Source organism: Diadema antillarum, unplaced genomic scaffold (genome assembly GCF_040938485.1).
Source record: "Diadema antillarum isolate AM-2024a unplaced genomic scaffold, OU_Dant_1.0 scf00000053, whole genome shotgun sequence".
In the NCBI taxonomy this organism is placed as follows: Eukaryota; Metazoa; Echinodermata; class Echinoidea; order Diadematoida; family Diadematidae; genus Diadema; species Diadema antillarum.
The window spans coordinates 336,068-352,956 of NW_027270942.1; the positions used below are offsets into that span (position 1 = coordinate 336,068).

General features: G+C 38.8%; 1 protein-coding gene across 2 annotated transcripts in view; it reads left to right on the forward strand.

Moving 5' to 3' along the window:
- Positions 1-16,541, forward strand: part of LOC139715699 (uncharacterized) — a 29,562-nt gene extending 13,021 nt beyond the window's left edge. For both annotated transcript variants that reach the window (XM_071627248.1, XM_071627249.1), the window contains exons 3-7: positions 9,549-9,770; positions 11,475-11,708; positions 12,453-12,578; positions 13,540-13,629; positions 15,151-16,541. In XM_071627248.1, coding sequence (XP_071483349.1) covers positions 9,549-9,770; positions 11,475-11,708; positions 12,453-12,578; positions 13,540-13,629; positions 15,151-15,537 — 1,059 coding nt within the window. In that variant the 3' untranslated portion in view covers positions 15,538-16,541. The remainder of the gene's footprint in view (positions 1-9,548; positions 9,771-11,474; positions 11,709-12,452; positions 12,579-13,539; positions 13,630-15,150) is intronic.
- The last annotated feature ends 348 nt before the right edge of the window (positions 16,542-16,889 follow it).

Sequence of the window (16,889 nt, forward strand, 5' to 3'; positions counted from 1 at the left end):
GACATAATTTCAGGTTTCTAACACTCTTTGGTGAGATAATGAGAAACCTCTTATGAAATATGAAGGAACATTTAATTCTTTGAGGAATTCAATGCTTATTTGATGAAAATTGGTTTTGAAATGGCTGAGATATCCTAAAAAGAACAATTCTAATAAAGTGTGGGACCCACACTTTATTAAGATGGCTTTGTTTTACTTTGTTTTTTGATGTTTCAATCATTCCAAACCCAATTTTCATCAAATAAACTTTGAATTCCTCTTAAAATGGTATGCTCCGTACTATATCATAAGTGCTTTCTTGGTATCTCGCAAAAAGTTAAAAGCCCAATTCTCATCTCCACCAAAACTGTACATTCCCTTTAAAATGTAGGGTTATTGCATGGAAAAGAGTTCAGCTGTATTATTCACATGTACCAGTATGCAGACTCATGTCTGTCTATTTCAGAACTGTTTATGTTATCTTGTTCCCACAGGAGAGAGGGGAAAAAAACAAGTGGATGTAGTTTTGCATTCTTCCTGTTTGAGGCAGTGCCAGTTGTGTTATGCCTCCATTGCGATTTCATACAAGTATGGGCCCTATATTTTTTCATGTGCTTTCTTTTAGTACCATGGAATTCTAATTTATAGTGCTTTTGCTGTCTTCTTTTGTTTTGTTGCTGTTGAGGTTAAGGGAAAATTTTAAACCACATGCTGGTTCCTTCCTGACATCATATGCGTGTTTCAATCTATTTTAAACTCAGTATGTGAGTAGCATGTGCAGCTCTTGATGGATTTGCCATCAGAGAAAGCATACATGTGTAATATTGAGATACATGTATAGAAATTGTCAGTTCAGCTGCAGAAACATATTTGAGAAACTTTGTGTACTTGCCCTCTCAAGAGATTTGAAGTTCTTGATGAATGGAAATCCAACATCATGATTTTGGAATGAAGAGACTTGGGTTTTTTTTTCTATGCAATGTATTCATAGTCTTGGATATTTTACCTCTTTGAACCTAGTAGCAAATTATTTTCATCCACCGATACAACTCACTGCATTTCAGTGTGAGAATCCAGTTTGCAGTTTATACAGAATATACAGTTTAGTGGTTGCTATGTTCAGTATTAAAGCATTGGAAAAACTTTGTAGTTGTCAGGAACAAGTTTTTTAAAGGTTTTTGTTTCCTGGTTGTGTGCATATAAATTGAAAATGCAAGTAAAATAAACCTTTTTGCATGTGCACTTATGTAAAATTTATTCATATCATAGGTAATCCATTGAAATGCTCACTTGATGGAAGAGTCTAGAAAAGTCCAGGAGGCTGGCGGGAATGAAGATGGTCTTTATACAGAAGAATAATGAAGTTAGTGTAATCGAGGTGCTATGGAAGGTAATTGCAGCTGAAACTTGCCCAAAAGTGGCTGCAGAATGATAGGTCCCAAAGTGTAGCATTATTATTATTTTTTTCTTTTTTGTCTAGACGGTGAACAAAAATTCCCCCATCTCAGTCAGTCCGCAGCGTCAGCGAAAACGCACGTATTTATTCAAGTCGTATGCACGGCTGAGCGGTGCTTGCGTACGTAATGAGCAGATACATGGTCATGAATGAATCCGTGTAGAACGAGTATTTCTTGTCAGTTTTTGACACTTTTAATATCGACTGAAAGAGAAAACATTAGCAAATATGCTCATGATCAAAGTAAAACGGAAAAGAAGAATATAGAATATCAAAATCTCTCTCAAATTCGGTATTGTATTCAAAAATATTCCTTCACGTTTGACGCCAAGAAACTAACCTGAAATCTTTCATGCCCCTCTAAAATACGGTGAAGACTATGTCCGCTAATGTATATAGTATCACAAGAAGGGCAAGTTTTCTCATCTTCATTTCAATACGGGTCAGGAACTAGCAAAATTCAGAGACATGTCTAGCGTCGAGTTTAAAAAGATTATCCTCGCGTTCGCACCGGAATTCTGGGTCTGTGATTGGTCGAAATCTGTCGCAAGACGCGGCGTGTCACATCGCGTAGTATCCATTGGCTGCTGACTCAATGCTGTGAGTTCAAAAACTATGTATCAGATAGAAGTGTCATTGATATGAGTAGTAGCTGAATAGTGTGCAATTGAGTTGGAGGTAATTTGAAAATGAAAGCCTATATCAGTTTCATGAAATCCATGATTTTTTTAAATGTTAGGTTCCAGATTGTGATCGAATTTTCACTCTCTATACAAAACTTGAACTTTACACAGAAACCAATGATGTGTATGTGAGTGTGCACTTACAATGACCCTGAACAATGGACCTGGCTACCACCTGTCCCGAGCTCTGCTGCAAGGCACATGAATGCTTTATCAATTATTCATGTGGATTGCCCTGAGCGCTGCTAGTCTGAATTCTTGACACAGGGTGAAATGCATGCACAGGAAAGAAGTAAGCACATGTTTCCATGTGCTTGCACACACCACATTTCAGAATGAACAAAGTCTAGCTGCGATAGTGGAATTCCTCATGAAGCATTCCAATCCTGGTCATTGTCCACGACCATTGTCTGGGTATCAACAACACACTCCACGCATGTTCATTCACTACCCCACTTCCGGTAAGAAAACATAATTTGCCTTGTTTTCAACAGCAAAATTCACAACCTTAAAAATGGTGTCCCTCTTCGTTTTTTAATTGATCATACTCGCTCAAGTTTCACGATTGTGAAATCGAAGAAATTACGGAGATCTGTTTTCAATACCAGTCAGGAACTAGCAAAACATCAAACTATGATCTAAAAGCTTCTTGAACACTGGCAAAATAATCGTTTACTTTGATGCTAAAATGGACTACTATATTGAGATAAAAAATAGGGAAATTAGGTATCAAATTAATGAGCATAATCAGCTCTATAACCTACCTAACCATCCTGGGTCAAACAATGCACTGCGAAAGCTATGAAAGCTGTTATTGCGACCTCTGCAAAAACTCTCGCAAAGTATCGCGAAATTTTGTCAGTCTCAAGGGCACAAACTGCGCAAACGTGATTCTGAATAAAATTGTCGTTCGTGCCTCATTATCGCACGCGCTGCGGACTGACTGATCTGTCAGGGATGAAATCCGAATGATGAAATATGCATGGAAAAAAAGAGAGAGCCTGTGAGAGAGAGACTACCAAGCATGACACAGTGCTCTTTTTGATCTCCTTTTTAGGTATTGTTCAACTGTAAGGAATGTTTAGTGCATTTTTGTTCAGCTTGGCTTAAGTATTGATTCATCTGACATCCATTGTTGGGTAAGAGGAATTTCCTCTCAAAGTTGTGATAGATACAATGATTGCACACGTATAGCATGCATGGCTCTGATGTAACAAAGGACTCTTGCTCAACATTTATCCCCCCATCGTAGATTTAATGGCAGTTACTAATTGATTTGACTAAGCATTGGGAAGGTCAAGATTAAAGGCTATTTTTATGCATTTAAACTGAATGCATAGTAATCTATACCACTTTATTGTTTTAAAAGTCTACATGACTGAAGAAGTTCCCAAATCTGTATTGTACTGTAGAGGTGCCCTGAGTACAGTAAAGTAGTTTTCTACAGGACCATTATTTGTTTTATATGTCTTTGTGTGGTGATACAATGACACATTGTATGCAGAATTATAAAGAGAAATAAGTACTTTAAGCCTATTATTTTACTGCTTGCCAGTGGTAGACACAAGTAGAAACTAAAAGAAAAAAAAAGGAAATAAATTCCCCACCCCTTGTACCTCATAAGTTGAGCAATCCTACAAAGGGGATTCCCCATTACATGTTTTGGCTTGCAGCCAAAATCCTTTTTGCCTGTATGCAGAAACTCGGGACGCAAAGGCACCACTGTTACTGTGTATGCATTGTATTCGCAATGGGTTTTATTGCCAGCTTACAGTGTATGTAGGCAGTGGTTTTGCAATTGTACTATATCGTACTGTACATAGAACATAAAAGGCCTTTGTATTTTCTGTCATAAACTTGCAAAAAAGGCATCAGTTAGTGCAGTTTCTAGGCAAGATGTGTAGACAACTAGAAGCATGTTTGGACACAGTCTGATCTGATAAACAGCAGAGACATTGTCAAGGCAGATTGTCTTGCACAAGTTTGTTTGTTTGTATGTTTGTTTTATTTCTATTTGCCCTACATGTCTGTAAAGCATTGAACATAATGGGATCTGTGATTGGCTAGTCATGTGAAAATTTAACTTCTTCAATAACAAAGATTGATGTTTTAGCTCTTGCAGGTTTTAAATGTCGATAATGCAAGGGTATCAGGCCAGTACAGATTTTCATACACAAACTGAGTTTCAAATGCAGTTTTCTATTTTCATTTTAAGTGAGATGAACCCATGGTTGAATCATACCAGCTACAGATCGTAACTTATACAAGATACAGTGTAAATTGTAATATTCTCTTCTTTGGTTTGTTGTCAATGCAAACATATATTATATACATGTAATAATCTGCTGAATATATACTACATAAACTGCGTAGTCCTCATGTACACTGTAGTTGTCCCTTTGCTAGCACATGCAGTCAGTGGTTACACTTGTAAATCTTCACTATGCTCCGCAGAGTGTTAGAAAAAAAAATCCTAAGAATAAAAAGATATAAATTCATGCATGATAATAATTCCTCTCCCCCCCCCCCCCTTTGCCTGAATGGGTAGTTGGAACAGGGCACATCCATGTGACAAGCAATACAGTTGTAGATGTCATTTTGTGTAACTTGTCTGACAGTGAATTTTAGTAGCTCTGGTGCAGTTGGGCTCGCAGGTTTTGCATACATGATTAGAACCTTTCATACTGTCAGTAAAAGAATAAAAAAAAATATTTGAAAAAAGTAAAAACCGAAATCACATTCGGATGAAAATTGCCGAGAACCTCTATGGACAAGTTCTCAAGACGCGCAATCTACCTGGAAATATCAAGAGTCTGTTAAAGGTGCAATGCTATAATGCTTTTCTATGAAGTTTGCTGCCAAATTTTGCAATAAGTATGCTCACCTGATAAAAATTATGAAATTCGTCTCATATGACTCCCATTCAATATTGAGATCCCCCCCATGTCCATGAGTAATAATCAGCCAGCTGGCCAGGTTTTTGTTACATCATTGCAGAAAATGCATCAGTGCAGACTGCTGAGCCAACTTCTGTGCATTAAAGCTACATAATGGTGGCAAAAGTTCTCAAAATTGTCCTTTATTCCATATTATTTACAATATGTAGTTGTTGTTTTTTTTTTATAGCAGAGTAAGTGTAACAGATTAAGCTACGTAGTGTAACAGATGATGTTTGAGCTTGAATGATCAATTTCTCCTGCGCGATGATTTTTCAACATTGTGACATTTCATTTTTAAGTGAATGGACCTACAGCTTGACATGTTTGTACTTGTGCCTGAAGACTTTAATAGTGAAGTCCTCCTGGGCCAAATAGGATATGTGTACAATTAATTAGTTTACAGGAGATGATTGGCAAACATTGTCAGCTCTTCCCAAGAAGAGAGGTAAGCACTTAGTAATATGATTTTAGGAATGTAATTGATTAGTCCAAGGTTTGAGCTTTCAGAAAGTCGATTTTTCAAACATCAAGACTTGCCAATGTTGTGAAATGGACCTACAATGTACAGCGACACCTGGGCGACCCGGAGTGCCTGCATCTTTTGCCAGAAGTCGTCCTTGGCCAACAAGGATGTTATTTTGTGGGAGGTAAAGGGAAAGAAAAGGTTTCCAGCTGTTGCCAAGAACAGAGTGATAAGCATGAAGGTCATGATTACCATTCCAGAGATGAGCCGAGGTCATGTGCTTGATTCCCAAGAGGATGTGTTGCAACCATGAGCATTTGTTTTTAAGGTTTTGTGGTCCTCTGCACCAACCACAAACACATCATCCTGGAACTAAACGATCATTTGTATACAAAGTGTCCTGTATAAGAAGAGGATTCTTGTGGTACTGTAGTTGATGATGGCTGGCATTGTGTTAATCAGTGGTCCTGCCCCCCTCCCTTTTGCATCACAGCTTTCCTTCCAAAGTACTGTGTCCGTGCCAAGGAGAACATCAAAACATTCAGGTTTGGCAGAGATGGGGAGATTGCATTGGATGGGGAACTCAGATGATCTGCCAAGTCTCTGTGCAGATGCAGATAAATCCCTGACAAATTATTTCCCCTTTTCTTGATGAATAAGTTGATTTAAAAAGTTGCCACGAATTGGGATATAATTTTGATGCATTAGATTCATGCAACACACACAGGTGCATGTCCCTGAAAACTTTTGGAATCTCCCTGATTTTTTTTACCGTGAGTTGTGGCAGCCCTGAAATTTAGGACAAGCCATCCTCCTGCAGATTGCCAATCGTTCGTCACCTCCGCAAGGTACCTATCATCAGCACACAATGCTGGTGTATAGGCCTAGAGTTTGTCTTCGATGAATAACCCTGTTGTGTGGTTTTCTTTTTTATTGCTTTCTTTTTCTTCCTCTTTAATTATGTAACTGATACCCACAGAATAGGACTTGGTCTGATATGCCCCCTTTGATGGTTACCTAGTATTTTTCCTTTCCACTTTGAGGGCCATGAGGTTGTTGTGTATAATTTATTAAAGAGATGACCGATGACTCATGGAAGCTGTGGTCAGTTTAGCAGATATCAAGGATATCAGTGGGATGTGTGGTATAGATCATGTAGGGAAATATTGTGAAATCTCGATGTGATCAAACCAGCAAGGGTCTTTTATTTTATTCATTGACACAGTCAACATTGCATATCAGGGCCTACTAGTTGAAATAAACATTCCATATTTGTTTAAACATATTCACATACATAATTCTTAATTTCTGCAAAAGGGAACTACATGTATGTGTATATTCTTGGACCAAATAGGCCTACACATGTGTTTGCATAGTGTGTTCATTACATCATGTACAGTGTAGGTGGACTTTCACCAGTTGAAGCTTGCTTCCAAGATCAATGTATAAATTCTCTTAAAAATACAGAGTTTAGTGGATTTTGATAGTGTCATGAGATAAGGTATGGCCTGTACTAGTGGCATGTCATTAAACCTAAAATCAGTTGCTGTCATATTTTTTTTTATCATTCATAATTGCAAAGTGTGGTCTGAAATCCCCTTTCTTAGACATGATACATTTGACATTTGAAGTTAGTGCAGGGCATTCTGCAATGCCTGCAGTTGGCAAAGAGCAAAAACTGAACTTGTCCCTTCTTTACCGGTTGCTATGCGTTGAATTTCTATGATGGACATCTGCATTGACTCAACGACTTCCTTCTGTCCTACTGGCTTCCTTTTGTGATCATTATCTGTCATGAGCGATTTGGAGATTTGATCCTACCCATTTCTAAAAAAAAAAAAACAAAACAAAAACCCTACAGCTGTATTTTCATTCCTCTAACCCAAAGAGTGTTGGAGGTTTTGATAGTTTCAAGGACGTCCATCCATCTGCCTGTCTGAATACCCCAGGGCCCTTTTCCATGAAAAAAAGCAATCAAAGATATTTGAACTCAGAAAATCAAATGTTATCCAGATTGAGTGTTCAGAGACTTACTAAAATCAGAAAATCAAACATGTCTAAGTCTACATCAACGTACCCATTCTGGTATTTCAAGTGGGGGGGGGGGGGGGGGGGGGAGGGGATGGGGAACTTGCAGATGGCAAGTTAGTGACAATAACTAGCATTCTTTTCACGCTTTTCTGTGTGATTCTATAAACCGATGGGAACATCTTAATATGGGCATCAGCAAGCTTGTTGAAACTAATTCCAACCAAATCTGGACGCTGTTACAGTTGAGATCAGTCTTAATGCATGAAATATAACTTACATGTATAAGTTTGGAAAATAAGTTTGATCTCAACTTTTATGTAATAAGGTCTAGGTAAAGAAATATCCTGCGCTGTGCGAGCAGATTTGCTCTATTTTCATGTAAAGTTCACTCCGTTTGTCAGTTACTATGGAATGACAGCATATACAAACAGGACATAACAATGTTTGGATTTTGATAGTCAGTGGGGTTATTTAGAGGGAGTACAATGTGGGGGACTTACAATGTATGTGGGTGTATCAAATAGGCATTTACTTTGTGTGTCAGATATTTGACATGGGTGTGGGCTGTCTTTTTTTTTGCATAGCACTTCCTCATTAGGAACTGAAACATGCAGAAGTCATTTGTGTTCATAAAAATTCACAAAACTCCTCCATTGATTGAAGTCATGTGTCATCTATGTAGGATGAGGCGTGTCTCTTGCCTGGAAGAAAAGGATGAAGGACATTCTGCTTTGAGTCATGTCCTTTGTCAGTGTAATTAGAATGGAATACATGGAAGATGTCGAGAATCAGTGCTTTTAAATTCAGTGGTCGGAGTAAAGTGTATAGTTAATACACTTTTAGTGCTTGTCAGTCTTAAAGGCATAATTTATCATTTGCAGATGAAACAAAAACCCAGCTTTAGTACTTTAAAATAGATCTTAAATGTGAGTTAGGGATAGAAACAACCAAAGTAAAAATGTTGATCAGTATAATGTGTTAAGTATTGTTAAATACACAAAATGTGAAAATAGTTACAAGAAAATTGTGTCCAGAATAAACCGTCTACAGATATGTTTTTTTTGAAAGAAAAATAGCGATATCTCCTTATATTTGGGCTTTAGTGTAAAATGTTAATTGTAGGATGTTTTGAGATACAGCTGACACATGCATAATATGCATCATCAAATCACTGCTCCCAATGGTAAACTATACCTTTAATGTTGAACAGAAATTTTTCATTGTATCTGACTGTTTGGAAGCCCAAACTTTTATCCAATGACTAACTTGAAGGGACATGCTCAGTGAAATGAAGAGAGGGACAGGGAAGTGTTTGAATAGCATGTTGCAACAACATGTCTGTGCTTGTTCAATTTGACTACTTTGTGTGCCTATATTGTAAGTCCTTGACCTACATGTTTGCAAACTGTGTGCTGAAACTATACTTAATATAGGCCCTCGATTGTGTCCTCTATCTTGCTGGTTGCTGCTGTTCACTGCTTTTTGCAAGGATTCACGTGCTTGTCCAGTGGCCACTTGAAATGGTCTGTAAATTTATCCAAAACTCCCAAACATTGAACCTGTTTTTGCCAACTATCTCAACATTTTATTGTGTGTTCACTCTTAAATTCCAAACTAATATCCAAATTGACTGTTATTAGTGTTAACAAATCAAGATTTGGGAACAGAAAAATAAAAATTACCAAAATCAAACATGAAGCAACTAAGGTATCGCATTTTTAAGTTTAATAGTACTTCTTCTTTGATACTGTCCAACCAGACACTTCAGGGGGTGCGCTGATGTTGGTAGCATGGAGAGAGAAGCTTAGAAACTAGACTTTGCTTTGCTCTTGGTTGTGATGGAGGGTTGCTGTTTTGAAAGAATCCTTGTTTATGATGTGTCTGACGGTAGTAGTGCGTTCCAATCTATGATAGTTCTTGGCATAAATGAGCACATGTTCACTAATTCATTTTCAACCCATTCTATAAAGAGTACATAACTGTTTGCCCCTTTGCAGACGACATTACCTGTGGTCAGCGACACACCAGTCAGCCTGGAGGAGCAGCTGCGCTTGACCGAGGAACAGGTCAACCACCTGGAGCGGCAGAAGAGCGAGCTCGGGACACACCTCAAAGAGGTGGTACGGATGAACAAGAGGTGGCAGCGCTTCAACACCAAGCAGGAGGCCACCATCACGGAACTGGTTACGACCAAGAATGAGGTGCAAAGCCAGAAGCAGGTAGGTCCATTGGTTATAGTCCGTTTTCCCCAAGGTTTGAAAAATTCCGAAAATCAAATAAGGACTGCATTTTATAGGTTTAAATCTGAAAATGGAAGAAAGTTTTGAAGGTTTGTTAATCTGAAAAATGAAATAAGGTTCCTAAGTTCAAAGGTTCATTAAGTTTTCACCGTCTTTACATGTTTGGGTTAACATATTTCATTTCATTTTCAGCTGAACAAATCTTTGGAATAACAAACCTTATTTCATTATCAGATTAAGGAACATTTGGAATTTCGAACATTGATACATTCTTGGATTAAAGAACCTTTGGAATATTCAACCTATCTTAGATTGGAATTATGAACCTTCGGAAAAACTTGGCAAATGTTTTGATTAACAAACCCTTTTTCATTTTCTGGGTAAGGAGCCTCAAGGTATAGGGAATTTGTGTGTTTTGATATAATGAACTTTATTTCATTTTCAGATTGACAACCCCTTCAAATCATGAACATCACCCAATGTTTGTTCCTTCCATATGAACCTTCTTTACACTTGTCTGTGATGACATCAGTATCACGGCATATGCTTTAATACACAGTGACCACTAGTTTGTTGTCTTTCTGAGCTTGCAATTTTTATTCCTCTGCTCATATCCCTGTAACAAAGTATTATTGTAATTGATATGCCTGTGCTGTGTGTTTACGGTGTACCATGGGGACCACTTTGTTAACATTAAATATTGCTCTGTGAGACAAGGCACAGAAGAAAGCTATGTGGTTGTAAAGTTGTAGGCTTGTTATAAAAGCATATTGAATACAGAGTATGTTTGTATACTGGTCTGATGTGGTAGGATGGACTGCCTGGTAGCCTGACTATATCCTTGACCCATGCTGATCCTGGTAAAAGAAAAAAGCTGGTACCATTTGTGGCCTCACACAAACACACACACATACACACACAAACAACAACAACAACAACACAAGGGCAGTCAACTACTCAGTAGGCCTCAGAATAATTATATCTGAGATCAACAATTTTCATTGCTGTTTGCTGGTCTAGCGTTCCTTCCCTCAAAATCTGAAGTGTGGCAGCATGGGAGAGAGTAAAAGCAATTTTGAATTCTTATTGCTGTGTGTTTTTACTTGTGACACCTATTTCTCTCAGGTTTATATTTCTGTTTTGTGCCTGATAAACCTTACCAGAATTTGTAAAAACAATGAGCAATTACATTACTGCTTGTGATAAATAGAATAAAATAAACCAGAATGTATTCCATCAGTATACTAGGTTCAGGATGATCCCTTAATGGTGGGTGCCATGGAATTTGATTTTTTTTATGTACCTTTAATGCAACAAATATATGCTTATTTAGACTCTGTATATCCCTACTTCTTCCCCTTTTTTTACAAAAGTAATATTCAGGAAGTTTGGTTTTCTACCAAGTATTGCAACAAAGTAGATGTTTCCAATTCTAATAACTTTATGGAACTTGATGCATCATCCTGCTGAGCATCTAAACTGAGGTTTTAAACACCTGGCTTAAAACAACAACAGCAACAATGACAACGACAACAACAACAACAACAACAAAATCTTATCTGGAGATGTTCTGTGGTGGTATCTGGTGCAAGATCAATTTTTATTTATTTATTTGTTTTGTTTGTTTGGGTTTTTTTTTTTTTTTTTGATTACCTGTAGTTTACCTTCTTGTCCTTCTTCCAGGTTCTTGAGAGGAACATCAAGGACTATGAGGAGGCCATGTCAAGGCTCCAGGAGCGGCTCCAGGAAATGAACGACCAGCAGCAACATCAGCAGGGAGGGGTAGGTCACGCTGTAGCGGCAGCCAGGGAGAGCACCATCCGCAAGCTCAACAAGAAGGTGCTGGACCTGGAGGGGGAGGTAACGTGCATGAGGCAGGAGAGCTCCCGCTATGACATGGAGGTTGTGAAGCAGCAGGTGAGTGTACGATGTGGTTGTGTGTGTGTGTGCATCTGTCTTTTTGTGATTCCAGGGTCTGTCTTCATTTTGTTGGTCCCCCCTCCATTCTCTTCTTTTTGTCTCTCAATGGATCTATTGCCAATTCCATGGCAGCCGTCTTGGTGAATGGTAGCGAAAAAAAAAGGAAACCCGCCGAGACTAGAGGAAATAAATTGATATATTCCTTGATTTCAAGTGCTAGACCTAAGAAAAGATTTACGAAATACCATTCCCAGAAGAGTTGGGATTTTGATGCGGAATGCACAGTGGTAAACACTCCAGTCATGACAGTGTTGCGTGAAATAATAGTTATTGCAATACTGCAGGAGTAATTGCCAGTAATCTATGCATGGGAGAAAATGAAAGAGGAGTGCATACCAAATGTGATAGTAAATGCAGTTGATGTTGAATTGTCCTTATATGTGCTGCCGCTTTTCTTTCTACTGTTTTACTCTCATTATGACACATTTTACGTACAATGTAAACCGCAAGTAATCAATGTGCTGTCCCTGCCTGCTGTGTTAGAGCGCCATCTCTTGTTGAATGGTGCTGTATCTGTGGCTGTGTAGTCTTGTGAGCACATAGTTGTGGTGGTAGACTGCGCTAGTGTGTGTTATCTGTCTTGAAGCAAGGCACTTGGCAACTGTGCAAAGAGTTTTTGAATTTGTCAACAAGATCATAACTTTCTCTTCTTTGTCTCTCGTGCTGTCTCTCTCCTTGTAGTTCAAACAGTTCACAGAAGACTTCAACAAGGAGCATAGGGAGAAAGAGAAACTGAAAGTTGAGAACAGCATCTTGAACCGGCGAATTCTGGAAAGCGATAACTACATCAGGGAGCTGAGCAGCAAAGTAAGAGTTTTGACCGATGCTCATGTACCCACAAACTTACCTTCCACCCTTGGCTGTGGGCCAGTGAAAAAAAACACTCGCTGCAGATCAAGGTCCACGTAACAATGCATCGATCAAGCTAGAAGCCGGTGGTGTTTGTTGCTCCCGCGTGATACTGCCAGATGTTATCAGATGATGTTGGATATGAACAAACAGAGAAAAAAAATACCCAATATATCATGTGTGAGGGTACCTGAATGATATCAAGCCTGGTTTTAATTTTATTTCAGCTGCCAAGTAGCCTTCCTGCAGACCTCTTAGCAACATTTTTTTTTTTCCATTTCCAGGTTTGTTTGTTGTTGGTTTTTTTTTTTTTGGTCTTTTGGTCTTGGTTCATTCCAAAGAAGAACCCTCTCAATGACATTACACTCAAGGGCACTTGTCAAATAGATTTTGAAACCTTTCAAGAAGGTTGCCTGCTATATCTGATTATAGCTTGACCTCAAAGTGGGATTACTATTGGCACTCCCATTCTCAGCTGCTGCTATTCTATTGTTAACCTATGTTCTCTCTTTGCTTTCATACTAATTCTTTCTTACGTGGGAGTGATCCAGATGGAAAAAAAGTAACAAACTTTTCTACTTTTAATAATAACAATAATACTAAGGTCTTATTTATCCAGGGTAGCCTCTTCAATGTTACCACTGCTCTACCAGAGGGCCCTGCCATTATTATTACCCTAGTGTTGCCAGGTACCCATTTATACACCTGGGTCGAGAGGGACATGGTGGGTAATAGTATCTTGTCTAAGGACGTAAGCACTGGGTGAGATTCGAACTTGGGTCCTCCGATCGGGAGTTGGGAGTCTTATCTACTATGCCGCAGCACCCCCACATTTCATTGTTTAGTTTTCTTCAGAACATGTTGTGACATGCAGCAACTTTCCTCATGGAGTTATGATTCATTTTCCCCCATCTTTCAGCTGGATCAAGCTGATAAGGAGATCAAAGAACTCAAGACACACATCCGGCAACTTATGCAGTACATCCAAGATGAAAGGAATGCACCAAGGGTATGCTACAGCTTGCTGCTACTCTACTTTCACTCCTGCTCTTCATAGATACTCTCTGACAGAATGAATATGTGACCGTGCACCTCAAAATGAACATAAAGTCGCACACACTAATTTTGCGTGAGGACTGAAAATAAGTGAAATGGGTCAACCTAGCTGAACTTGACTTTTTCATATTTTCTGAAAGAGCGGGTCTTCTTTTACATTATGCTAAAATTTGGTATAATAAAACAGGCAGGAAAGTGTGTTTTTTAACAGTTTATCTCGAACATTTTTGGTAGAATAGCGTGATTAGGTGTGTCTTTAGAGTCCCTTTTTCATTTCTGAAAAACCTTGTCCACACTCTTCACTTTCAACTCTAATAGCTTTTGAAAGGATAGTGCTACTGCTTTGAATGTTGGCATTAATTATGGACAGAATGTGTTAATGAGACATGCTTAATTTCAGTTTAATCTGATAATCCCTTCATTGTTGTTACTCTGGTGGTTTACTTCCTGTTTTTGTCCCATTCATCACTCAGCCAGCACGGTTTGGTAAAGATTAAGCGCTTGAATAGACACTGTACTTCAGAGCCTCTTTTCTCAGTTCACAATTTTCCTGAGTTTGTGCTTTCTTTCCAATATTTAGATAAGTTAGGAGAGTCCATTTGATTTGAGTTATACATCATTTTAAAGCTTAAAGTCTGCTCTTTCAGAATATGGTCGTAAATAAAAATGCATGTCTGGCGACTTTTTGTATGTTTTGAGGTGCAGGGTCACATATAGTAAATAAAGAAAAAGTGTACATGAATAAATAAAGAAATCCATAAAGAGACACCAATAGATATACGATTAAGCCAATTAAATGATTAATGAGAAGTAATCAAAAGGTAGTCTTATTTTGTACAGGGTATGGCTCCAAACGGGCATTAGATATCGCATAATTTCTTCCGTAGTCAGCTAGCGTATGTAACGGGCAAGTGTGATAGTATCAGTATTAAAGGTAAATATAGACAGAAGACAAATAAAAGTGTGGAGAATGTTTTTATTACTTTTTACATAATTTTGATTGAGTTCAAGGCTCGTATCTAACACTTTGGATGACCCTGGTAAATATTGAGATGTGTAAGGTCATGACCTCTAGGAAGAAACTTCATACTTACAGATCCAGTAGCATGGGAATTTGTGTGGAGGGAAGGTGGGCCTGGTACAGATATATTCTAGAAAATCCCCATGATGAATTGTAAGTAGAAACATCCCAGGGTTTCAACAAGTAATCAGTACTTGCACAGAATGAATTTCAGTGACAGCTTGCTAGGAAAGAAACTCGTCATGTGTGGAACAGCATGGTGTGACTTTTGTGAAGACTGTGTGATGTCGTAAAGACAATGAATGTAAACGCAACATTTTGTAATATGGATGAAATATTTTATGAGATACTGTGCATTGATTTAATGCTTTTAGCTCCATCTTTCTCCACTTAAGGAAGTATTTGCTTGTCAGAAACTTACCTATGATTATTATTTTATTCTGCTTGTGACAGGAGGGGAGAGAGCTCATCCCACACAGTGGTGGACACACCCATGTATCCCTGGAGGATTTCCCAACTCTGCCACGCAGCGTGCTCCGTGACGGTCCCCAGAGTTTCCCACTCGCGTCCTCGCCAGCGTACTCCTCCTTCTCCTCGCCCCCGATCTCCCCTCCCACGGAACCTGCAGAGCCCGCAACTGCCACTGCCTCTGGGAAGGGGCGGGATGAAGTGGACGGCCCCAGTGCCCAGGACGGATCTCATGCTGTGGACAAACTCCAGGCGAGTCCGTCTGATGGTGGGGAGGAGCCCCTGCAGTGCCCCCGCTGTCTGCGGGAATTCCCCCTCAACAAACATGCAGACTTGATGCGGCACACGGAGTCATGTTTGGACGTGGACTAGAGCTGTTGCCAGCCACCGGCATGCTTTGTACAGATCATCCATACTGGTGCCTCTTCTTGAGGTACTTCCACATGAGATGCTGGTCATTTTAAAACCTGCACACACAAACCAAACAAGTTATGAACGTTTCTGTTGAATTTTTTGTAAATATAAGTGCTTTAACAACATGTTGACTATTGTATGTAAGATAATATGAGCTAAGTAAAGATTGATCAGCCTGTGCAGGTGACACAGTAGTGTGGTGACTATGCCGCAAGTTTGGTAGAATTCTGAACTTAACTTACTAGCCATTAGGGAAACTCAGGTATACCAAGAGCATGCAACATGTGAAATTGATTTGAATATCAAAATGGATATCAGTGTGGTTAGTTTATGGTTAGGTGCCGGGAAGAGAATTGGTCATGGTTTTAGGTAATCGGGGGCGGGGTAGTCCTGTGTGTGTGATGGATAGTGAGTGGGGAGGTGGAGGGGTTGGGGATGTTGTATTAAGTGTTTGATGGGTTTAGGATGGGCAGGGAAGGGCATTCTCCCTTGATTCAACACTTGAAACATTCGTCAGTGGTGTCTATAAAATTCAAAATAATGGGCGCTGGTGATCTGTTGATATGTACAGTTGTTAAGATTACACAGCCACACATGATTGTATCAAAATGAAGTAGTGTATTGCATATTGAAAACGTACACACACACACAAAAACAGACACCATATGTGCACATACATGCACACACATGTTATGCTGTGAGCTCTCATCTCTCACCAAGGAAGCAAAAATCACAGAGCTGTCGTGGATCAGTGAATTAATCCACAAACTATGTCAATCCTGAGATTCCTAATGTTTGTACCATGGCCGCAGAGGTTGCAACCTTTAATGGGCAATAACCCGTAATCCATTTCCAAGTCTTTTCAGAATTGAATTTCTGAGATAACAACTAATTGAAAGATTTTTATTGAATCACAGGTTGAGCATGTCAAGAATAATGATTTGCATCGTTCTGGAAATAGTAACCTTTTTTATTGCCCCCCCCCCCCCCCCCCCCACAAAAAAACAAAAAAAAATGTGTATAAAAAAGTGTAATCATAGCTGTTCCTCCTTCATATTTTAAGCCATTCACCATTTTCAATAAACAAATCAACATACAAATTACAAGTTCTTAGAGATAATAATAATAAAAAGTACCTTACTCAGCATTATGTAAAACACCCAATATATTGAGTAATTTTTGTAGAAAGTGTGGAAACTGTAAAGAAATAAGCAAAAAGGGTGGAAAAAATAGTCATGACAGTTTGCTATCAATTCATCAACTCCCTAAATTGTAGAAATTGTGTGGAAGTGTTTTACAGTGTGTCTCAC